The sequence below is a fragment of the Belonocnema kinseyi genome, chromosome 2 (assembly GCF_010883055.1).
Source record: "Belonocnema kinseyi isolate 2016_QV_RU_SX_M_011 chromosome 2, B_treatae_v1, whole genome shotgun sequence".
NCBI lineage: Eukaryota > Metazoa > Arthropoda > Insecta > Hymenoptera > Cynipidae > Belonocnema > Belonocnema kinseyi.
The window spans coordinates 62,802,870-62,814,136 of record NC_046658.1 but is presented as its reverse complement, the minus strand read 5'-3'; the positions used below and the strand labels follow the sequence as shown (position 1 = coordinate 62,814,136).

Here is an 11,267-nt window from a genome sequence, read left to right as displayed (position 1 = left end):
TAAAGCGCAAGAAGGACGCCAGCAAGGGTTGGTTGCAGCCAGAAGGAGAGAGAGAGCCCGAAAGGAGAGAGGAGAGGAGGGAGGGGGTAGCTATAAAGGCTAATTGGTTAAAAGCTCACCGCTGGCTGCAGGCTTAAATCAAGATCTTGGAGTGTTATAATGGATAAGTAACACGACGTGGCACGGGACGGACACATCGGTACCTCCCTCTCTCTTCATCACTCTCTCTCATTCTGGTAGGCAACCAACCTTGAACAACCCCTTCTGGCTAAACAAGCGGAGTATATCTTGCGAGTTAAGGAACAGACGCACGCGATTGGTCTATCCCGAAAGCTACCCCTAACCGCTCCGACGTAGCGTGGACCATCGATCGCAACTCTACCCTATGAGAAGTCGAGGGAGCCGTCCTCTGAAAGCGAAACTCCGCCCCGCCACCCTCTCTCGTCGACTACAGCTACATTCAGCTTAGTCAGTTACACGAGATACCATCCTCTCTTGCTCTGCAACCCCCATTTCCTACTTTACCCCTCCTCTTTCCTCCACCCTAGTCACAGTTCGTCCCACTCCTTCGGAACTCTCTCAACTACCCACTCCGAGTGTGACTCTTTTCCGAGAGCTGTTCCTGTACAGGGCACGTGCGTGGTAGTTATGTGTGGATGCATGTTTACTCTTTGTGTACGAGAGTACCCGTTCTCGAGAGAACCAGTGACAAACCGGCGTATACGTGTGACCTGCGGTTTTCTACGGCGTTTGCAACCCTTAGTACGGAGAGTGTCGATCACCAGTCGCTCGATCCCTGTAAACGGGACACCCCACCTGGAAACACTCCGAAAGACGCGATTAACAATTTGAAGAATTTATGAGGGGTAATTGTCTGAAATCAGTGAGAAAGATTAGCAGGCTCCGCGAGTGGTTATATCAGTCTTCACGAAAACTACGGGGAACAGACATCGATTGGGAAATATTTGAGAATAATTTAGGATAGGCTAATTTCCAAACGAAATCAGCTAAGAAACACGAAACCAGTTGCAACAAAAGCCTTCTAAAAAACCTCGGATTAACAAAAGTGCTAGTGCAGAAATACACTTGAAGCTGGAGAAACTTGAAATAATTACTCATCACAAATTCCTGATAATAAGAGTGAAGAGTGTAGATGGTTAGCTAAAGTGGCCGGCAAAATTAGGCAGTGATCAGTGGAGGAAGTGGAAATTGTGAGTCATTTATGCGCGTTGGTTGCTAAAGGCCAGGGGTTTGAGAATGCGGCAGGGAGACTGATTGAGAAAGAGTGGTGGGATCCTTTGAGGGTGGGGTTGGCGGATTGGGCGGGGGTGGTTTTGAAGAGCGTCTTGTCCCCTATCATCCTGTCGTCCAGGTATCGCTTACGAATGTCGGTCGATCGTTCGAATCGCCGACAATTCTCGAGGCGCGTCCTCCCGTCGGATGCGCGAGGGCGGTTTCATTTCCGATTATAAGTGACCAAGAAAAGAAAGATGTCTCCGGGACCAGCAACCGAAATGCGGTCCAGGACTGATGTGTCGGGTAAATGTTACCGCATTAGGTGAATACGGTCCGTCGGCGAAAAGCAAGGTTGAAAAAAGCAAAAACCTGGCTTTGTTGAACGGACACCAGTGAGGAAAATCGTGATAAATTTCGGGGGTGAAGGACATGTCGGGTGAAACAGAAATTGAAGTTTCCGTAGTTTCGGAAGAGGATTTGGAGTTGGACGGTTCAAGAAGCAGTTCCACACCCGCCGAAATGCTACTTCAGGAAAAGAATGGAAAAGGTGGATGTGGATTGGGGAATCCGTTTAGTTTTGACGTTGGAAAAGCGACTTTAAGGCCGGCTTGCAATTCGCAATACACTTCTTTTAGTATTTCGAATATTCTTGGGAGACCGGAATCCCCGCCGGCGGATTCGACGTCGGTTTCTGGTGAACGACAATCTGATGCGGATAGATCGTCGCCACTGCATCCTCCGAATTCGCAGAGTGATCAAAGAATGATTTCATGTGGGAGTCCGGGTTCTAGAATACTTTCGACGTCTTCTTTAAAACTTCCTGGTGGGCAAAGACAGGTCAATCATTCGACGGAGACAAGGAGCAATTCCGTCGGGATTGGTTGCACTCTCAGCAATACTAGTCCGGTCTCAGCTTATTCCTCCAGTGATGCGAATAGTACGTTGATGGGACATCAAGCGTCGGCGGATCTCGCTATGCTTTCCAGGTACATGATATTACAAGATTAATGTGTCTGGGGGGGGGGGGGTATAATTGTCAGAATATAGATTCTCTTTAAGCATTGAAATACTCAGCAATGGCGAATTATTAGAGATCTTCTTTGTAATTTGCAAGCAACAATACGTCTTCGTTATTGGCAAGTTAATTTATTACTGCGATTAGTTTTGCTATAAAGTGGATCATAGTGAACTGAGTACCAAAAAAATTTTATTTAGACATCACATTGGTCAAAAATAAGATATAAGGAACACATCAAGCTTACTAAATTAATCTTACTTCATCCTTAAACAAAAAGAAAGGTTGTGATTCATAGACATTTTTTTCGTATTGAAATTAATGGCATGAAATTGATTCTATCAGATAGAATCTGAATCAATTTCTCACATGAAGAAAGCAGCATCCCTACAAATTAATCTAGTTTTTTTACGTGGAATATTATTTAAATTTTTAAATTTTAATGAAATTGTAATCACAATTTTCTAAATAATGTGTTTCTATATTGAGTTCCGGTGGTTAATTTTTTGGTTGAGATAATATTATAGATGTTAAGGCTGAATCGGGTTTGAGAACTAAATACTAATAGCTTAATCTATAAAATCATTCACTTTGGAAAGTATGATTGCAATCAGATTCTATACCCTTATCTAAATGTAGATTTTTTAGTTTTTAGTTTTAGGTTTGCTCAATTGCAGAATTTTCTTTCGCAAACAAAAAACTGAAAATGTGACGGTTTTATATTTTTATTTAATACTTGGTTCATTGATGAAAAATGAATGTAAAAAATATTCAGTAGCTACGATTTAAGTTCTTTGTCGAATCATATTACGAGCTTAAATAGTGTTTTGTGTATGCTGACTCGCTTTCTCTTGTTCATGATGCAAAATACAAAAATCTATTCAGATGAGGATGTAATATGAGATAATTATGCTCCCCCGGCATGATTCGTACTTTCTGCTTAGGTATCTAATAGCCAAACATTAGCATTTGTTTCTATAGAAATAATAAGGATGAAAATAGAGGGAGAATTAAAAATTAGGGGCTGAAATATTAACTAACAAATCACAAAAGCAATCTAGTTAGAAAATAAATGTATTTAAGATTATTGAGCACCTATACATTATGTTAATAAATTGAAATTTAGATTTTTGTACAGATTCAATGTTAACTTGATTTATACGTAACTAATGTTGTGCAATTTAAATTTGTGTACTTGTGTCACAAGAGAAAAATTAAAAAAAATTATAATTATTTTTTAATTTTGTATTGCCGAAGCTTTGCAATTTATACTTGAATTTATGCATGAATACATTTTTTAATTTTTTTATTTCTTAATAGCGATTTCTTTTTTGAAGGCCTAAAATCACATCGACTGCAATAGTCATTATGCAAGACAAATTAATTTGATTGAAAATAATATGAATTGGCAATAAAAAGTTTAGGTCTCAAAATACTATTAAACTAAACAAAAATACAGTGATATTTTCAACAGAATTTATTCATTTTGCAAAGAATTTTCAAATTTCAGTTCCAATATTCCCAAAAATACTATTACATGCTCAGTTTTAAATGAACATATTAAAAACGATACCCCATATATTCATTTTCAAATTTTCGTTATTTTATTTGTTTTAAAGAGTGTATGTATCTACAATTTACTCAAATTATTACATTGTAAAGTGTATTTTATTTTTTACTTCTTGATTCATATGTAATAACGAGCCTAACGCATTTTCCTCATTCAAGTAGACTCGTCTAATAAAATTAATAAAAAATAAATAATAAATTTAATAAAAAAATCTATTTTGGAATTATTAAAAAACATTTTACTGTGAACAGTATCCTGCGGATGACACCAATGTATTTTCAGTTTATCATGTCGTTCTTATGTGTGAAACAGTTTGCAGTTACAACAAATATTCACGTTTTTCGTCCTGAAATATCTTTATAGCAGGGAATAAAGTTTAACGATTTATTAAATATATTTTTAGGGCAATCGAAGTCTTTTACTCGCAAACTAAAAGATAAAAATATGTAGCGCTTAATTTGTTTGGCATTAATTTTAAATTAATTTGTTTAATTCACCTGTATTCTACTTATCATAATTTTCAAATTAATCATAATTTTTTATATTGATCACTTTTCTATTTGCTTAATTCTTCTCTAGACAATCAAATACTTTCTTTGATTTTAAGCAGGTAGCAATGTTTACGTTTTCAATTGCTACAATCATTGCGGATCAATTACTACAGTAATCGCTTGTCAATGCCAAATAGTGTCATCCTCAGCATACCTGAAACTGTATTCGTGAGATAAACTGGAAGTTTACAAAATAATGAGCGAAAGTAACCGTTAACAGTGGGAAAGAAATTTCGAAGGTCTATTCGCCTAATTATGTCGGTAACCGATTACGCGCTCGAGTAAACGCCTAAAGCTAGTCGGTTAATCCGCTGTTTAGACGTTCGCCTATTTTCCCTGAAGACAGCTGAGTGTTTCCAGATAGGGATCAACGTAAATTTATCGTATACGCTTGAAAAAGTTACAGTCTAAAGAAAAATGAATTTCATTTTCAACATATCATACTTAAGGAACAATACTTGCAGGTCAAGTTAAATTATAACCAGAAACCGCAAACTTAAATGAATCCATACAAGCGAAGTAGCTTGAAGATATTTAGCTTTGTGTTTCCACTATACTTTCACACAAATCGGTTTAAGTTCTACGATATATTATTACAAGATCCATTTTTATGCGTCTTCTCTATTCACATTTTTTTAAATCAAAATTTTCAGTATCACGTCCAGTAGATTTTCCTATCATATTCCGAGAATGTACAGAAACAATTTGGCTTCAAAATATACAAGAATGGTTAGTTTGATGAACTTTTGTGAATGATTTTTTTTATTTATCAAAAATTTTTTAATGATGCTTTATTTAATAATTTATAAATTGTTATTTCCATAGCAAAGTGAAGTCGGTTTATATAAGTTATTAAATATCCATGTCAAATAAATATATAAACAATGCAGCTTGCTGAGTATCCAACCACGAGAGACACAATTCAAAAGTGCACGGCATGAAAATTCTAGAAGTATAAAGAATATAAAATGTACCTACATGACCTTCCTATTCTCCGTATGGAAAGGAGTAGCGTTATTATCAAATCTTTTTCTACAATTAGATTTGTTCATTTTTCTTTATAAATTAATTAATAAATAAAAAGCTTTCGTACACGAATTAAAGTAAAATAGGTAGCCAGATGTCACAGTTCCTATGTGATAAAATATAGGGACCAAAGGGTACTTTTTGTCACGCTAAAAGGGTACTCTTTTAGCAATCAAAGAATAAAAAACAACCTTCAGGATAAATTTATAATGAATTTAGAATAATTCAAAAGAATTTTTTTTGGAAATACCTACGAATTCAAAGTGAGTTTAAAAGACTTCAGGATCAATTAAATTAAAAGATTTTTAACTTTTAAAAACTTCATTAAATCAAGTAAATTTAGAAGATGATTTAGGGTGAATTAAAAAAATCAAATTACTTCATATATTTGAAACCCTAATTATTTCCAACCGAAAAAAGACTATTGGCTACAAATTGATTCAAATGAATTCAAATTAATTGTAATAATTGATAGGAAATTGAACAAATCCATTCATTTCAGTAATATTTGAGAGAATTTAGAAAAATTTAGGGGAAATAAGAAAAAATCGATGAAATTAATTTAAAAATCATGCTGAATTTAATAAGGAAACAAATAAATTGAAAACAGTTCAAAAATATGGAATTTTTTAACCGATCGACTTAAGTAGAATTAAGAAAATTTAGAAGAATTAAAGGAAACGAAAAAAGTTCAAAGAATTTAAAAGAATTCAGGGTAATTTAATAAGAATTCAAGGTGAATTCCAAAAAATCTTCAAATCTATTAAAACCCTGCGAATTGCTAACCAAAATAGTGACTAATCACTACAAAACAATTCGAAAAAATGTAAATAACTTGCAAAAATTTTTTCAAAAATCGAAAAAATCCATTCATTTCTAGAAAATTTCAGTAAATTTAAAAGATTTCAAGGGAAATGACAAGAATTCGATGAAATTCAGAAAAATGAAGCTAGATTTAAAAAACAAGCAAGTGAATTAAAAACAATACAAAAATATGAAAACATTCATTGAATTCGGTAAGTTTGAAATCAGTTCAAATAAATCAAAGGGTTATTCAAAAGAATTTGATGAAATGCCTACAAATTTAAGATCAGTTAACAAGACTTCAAGATGAATTAAACAAAAAACTTTTTAAAAATCCCTTGATTTGAGTAAAATTGAATGAACTTTAAAGAATTCAAAAGAATTTAAAAGAATTTGGAATATATCAATAATAATTCAGTACGAATTCATAACACAAATGCCAACAATAATTGAAAATCTCTTCAAATCTTTGAGACCCTACAAAATCCCTCACTTCTTGTGAAATAAATTAAACATTTCTTTGTAATTTTTTTCAAAAGCGTTAAATATTTCAAGTCCCTTAAATTCTTTTGATATCTCTTAAAATTGGTTAAAAGAACAATTATATAAAAAATTTTGATTAAAAAAAAATTCATTAAATAAGTAAAATTCACTAAATTTAGAAAATTTCAAGTGAATTGAATAAATCAAAAGAATTCCAAAGTATATAAAAGAATTCAGAATGAATTCCAAAAAATAATTTTAAATCTGTTCAACTCTTTGAAAGCCTAGAAAATATCTCACCTCTCGTAAATAAATTCTGTAAAATCCACTAAAATGTTATACAAACCCGTGAAATTCTATAATATTTACGGAAACCCTGGAAAACTAATTAAAATACATTGTGAGCTTTAAAATGCCTTAAAATCATTAAAATCCCCGGAAATCTGATCAAGTCCTGTGGAATCTTTTAAAATATTCATATCTTCCGAAATTTTTGAAAATTCTGTATCTTAAAATATTTCAAACACCTTGAAACTCCTATGAATAAATTAAATTAATACAAAACTCCTTGGAATCTTTTAAAATTCCCTAACTATTTTAAATTAAAAGCTCTTTAGAATGCCTTAGAGGTTTTAAAAATACCTTGAAATCTTAAAAATTGCTTTCAATTATTCAAATCTATTGAAAATTTATCGGAATCTTTAGAAATATCCAGTAATATTTCAAAAAAGTATAGAATCATTCAGAAATATAGACCTAAACTGAACAGTAAGTAACCCATGAGTTAATTCATTGAAATAAAAGTCACTAGTATGAACTTTTCGTACAAAAGAGGGACTAAAAAGTGATTTGAGAAAAAAAATGACCGTGTGGCAACCCTTGACCATTTTTTACAGTTACTTCTTACAGAAATTCCCTGATTTTTGCAATTATTTACTAAAATGCCTGAATCTTGAAAGCTAGGGACTAAATCTTGAAAATAGGGTTTTTTAATAATTTTAACTGAGTATGGGGTACAAAGAGGGATATAGAGATCGGTCCACGAGGCCTGTAGATAGAAATCATTTCAGTTCAAAATTTTCTTTCCGCCGTAAACTTTAGTTCATATTTTTTTATAAATATTTGAAAATGAAGAGTTGCACTGTATAATCATGTAAGTGACAATAAAAAATTAATTTCTTACACTTTAATTAACATATGCTATATCAGTAGAAAACCAGAAATATGTTAAAATAAAAATAAAATTCTTTATAGCGAAAAATTAATGTGATAAAATCGTTTACATAAATTACAGAAAAATATATTCATTAAAATTTTCTCAATTTTGTGTTTCACATTTCTTTAAGAGCCCAGTTGGTAGCGTTTGACAAATAAACAATATCATGATATATTATTTATATTCAAGCTATATATAACAAATTGGATAGTGCTACAAAATTTTCCAATGCATGAACTTTACGTGATTTTTGTACAGTACAGAAAGCCCTTAGTAGTTTTTACATATCTCACATATTTGAATATTTTCTTGAATTCAAAATTGTTTTTAACAATTTAAAACACAAATTTATTTTAATATAATGTGCAGTGGAATTTTAAAGGATTTGAAAACAAATAAAACGTGTTTTGAAAAAGCAGCAAATACTGGACTTACACTAAATTTCCAAATTATATTTAAAAAGTCAGTACACGGCGAGGTCTGCATGCCAATTTAAATAAGAGTTTCGTAAACATCTCCATAAGTCAAAAAATGTTATTTTTATTTAATTGCATGTTTTTAATTGCTAATGTTTCCGAAAATTTGACAATGACAAATAGCAAAGTATATCCGAAGCGTACATACCAAAAGCTTCAATTTCAAACGTCCACGAAAAAAATTAGACTAAAAAAAAGCTTCCAGCATACGTGTATAAAAGCTAAAGTTCCCTCATTTTTCTTATTCCTAAAACACTGATATAAAAAAATAAAAGTATCTATGAGCAACATAGCAAATTTTATTTTATTCTTTATCTCAATTCTACATGGACCGAATTCATTGCAAATCAGGCAGCCCGTGCATGATAAGTCGCAGAATGGTTTCGGGACAGAATATGTTATCTTTCAAGATATTTTTTACTATGCTTATTTTACCGATTAGATGAACCAAATTTTTTGACTAAGTTTTAAGTATGAGATTTTTAAAATTGGTGACGCAGTTTGTAAAACATTTAACTTTTTTTTAAAGTTTTGCAGTATTAAAAACAATATTGATATTTCACTCTTTCTTTTCGATTCTGATATATATTTTCGTTCATTTCAAAACTCTGTTTAAAAATCCACCTTATTGAAAATTTTTAAACTGAATTTTTGCAAAAGGGTCATTCATTTATTTTTCCAAACTTATTACTAATAGGGTACATTTATTCCAAAAAATTTCTTATGCCCGCCTGTTGAAGAAAGAAAATTAGATTTAATTTCGTGAAAAATGAAAATTGGTATTTTTTCGTAAGAACAAAACTAGATACTAAGAAAGGTAAAAAACAAGCAAGATAAAAGCAGTGTGAACAAATTGTATCAGGACCATTTCGTACTATCCTTAAAATATTAAAGCATCGAAAAACAAGCATTAATTTTTTTGAACAAAAATACTTGCATAATACGATGGCCTCCATCCAAGTATAACCGAACCAAACGGTGCTTAGCTTCAGTGATTGAACGAGAAACCTGATACAATTCAATGTCTCCCAACGGACACTTGAAAGATCACTCGATATTTTCTAGTTTAAATTGAATCTATATAACCATCTAAACTAACTCTGCTTTTAATAGTAAATTCTAATTTAATAAAAACCTCATTTTATCATTTTCATCGGAAGGTCAGAATCTAATCATAATAATTTAAAGAATAAAAAAATCAAAATCCTTTTAGTACCGAATTACCCCTTGAGGATTTTCAATTTAAATGAACGCATGTCGTAGATAAAAATAGCTGATATATAGCTTATATGACCAATACCTAATAATCACTACAAAACTGCATATAAGACCTCTTTCGAATCACAAGCTTACATCAGGGGAATGATAAAACATTTTCTTTAGAAAGCGGCGCCTTGTATCGGTACCCCATTGGCCAAAAGTTTTGTTGGCGGACGAAGCTTTCGCGGGTGCCTATTCGAAGTCTGCCTTTGAGGATTTGATAGTGAAAGAGTACCTTTACTCCTTCGTACACAAGTTCGGCCTAAGCAAGCATTTCTCAATGCCTCTTCTTTGAAGTTTTGAATCTCACAAAGATATTTAGCAATGCGTTTTTGAGTAGTTTTATCGGTGGTTCGCGAAATTGGTAACGACGGATATTTGATCAGATTTTATTATCCGTTCTAAGTAGGCGTTGAGGTACAACGCAGATTGAGACACATGATGGCACATTGGGGGTGGAAAGAAAGGGGGTTGGTGTGCGCGTGCGGTGAGGATTATATTATGTGGGAATGGACCGAGGGTCCGTAATGGGCCTATTAGGCTGTCTCATTTAATAACAACCGTAGCAACAACCACCCTCTTACGTTACTTACGTTACTTACATTCACAGGGTAGATCAGATAGATATATTTACTAGGAACCCGAGAACGCCTCTGCTTTGCGCTGAAAGGGTCGATACCGAGGGTTCGAGATGATTTTATCAGATTTACACTCCTTCACCTCGCCTCGCCCCTACGATGCTAGCTCGACGGCTCGAATTGCTTGTTTTCCACCCGTTTACCATTTGATTAAGTTCCACTCTTGGGCATTATAGGCGCTTCGGAAATGTCCCACTGATGACGATTATCCCTTCGATATGCCTCTGGCCTTTTAAACTACCACTATTAACCTAATTCAGATGTCGACCTTTCCATTTCATCAGATTAGACACGTAGAGTTTTAATGGCTTCTTTAACATCTCGGGAATAAAAACAAGTAGAGTTCAAATTATGTTACATTGTAAAAGCATACTTCAAACATAAATAGGAGTGGTAGTTGTAAAAAATATTGTGGACTTTTGTTATTTTTAATTCAATCAGTAAGACATTTCGATAATATATTTTAACTTTATATTTTATTTGTGCAGCACTCTATCTGAACGTTATAAATAGATATCGTGGTAGAGTAAAACTTTCTTATTAGAAGAAAAACTATGGTTTAATTTAAGGTTCCTAATCTCATTTGAGTCCATTCTGAGAATCTCTTACGTTACTATAGAGAGCATAGTTAAATCTACCTAAATTCAATCAAGAAATTTAATCAAAACTTTCCTGAAAGTATAGTATATTGCACATTGGAATATAATTGGCTTGAAACCTAACATTTCCAGTGAACTTTGGAACTTTGTTTTGGGACTACTTAATTCTCTAGTTACGTTAAATAAAGTACTTGGTCTCCAATTTTATTTCGCATTGGCCTTTTATATTTACTTATTTTTAACGAAAAAAAACCTGCCGCAGCAGAATTTGATTTTTCTAAATCTTTTCAAGTTTTAAATACCAGGTGTATACATATGAAACCGGTATTGCCATCTAGCGGCCAGTAGGCACACTTGTAGGCACTGTCGGAACTTACCATTTGTGCTAATTGG

General features: G+C 32.9%; 1 protein-coding gene across 1 annotated transcript in view; it reads left to right on the top strand.

The window, feature by feature from the left end:
- Positions 1–1,387: 1,387 nt before the first annotated feature.
- The window catches only part of LOC117167473 (homeobox protein Hmx), a 39,194-nt gene continuing 29,314 nt past the window's right edge, over positions 1,388–11,267 (top strand). Inside the window, exon 1 of the mRNA XM_033352440.1 lies at positions 1,388–2,222. Coding sequence (XP_033208331.1) covers positions 1,666–2,222 — 557 coding nt within the window. The 5' untranslated portion in view covers positions 1,388–1,665. The remainder of the gene's footprint in view (positions 2,223–11,267) is intronic.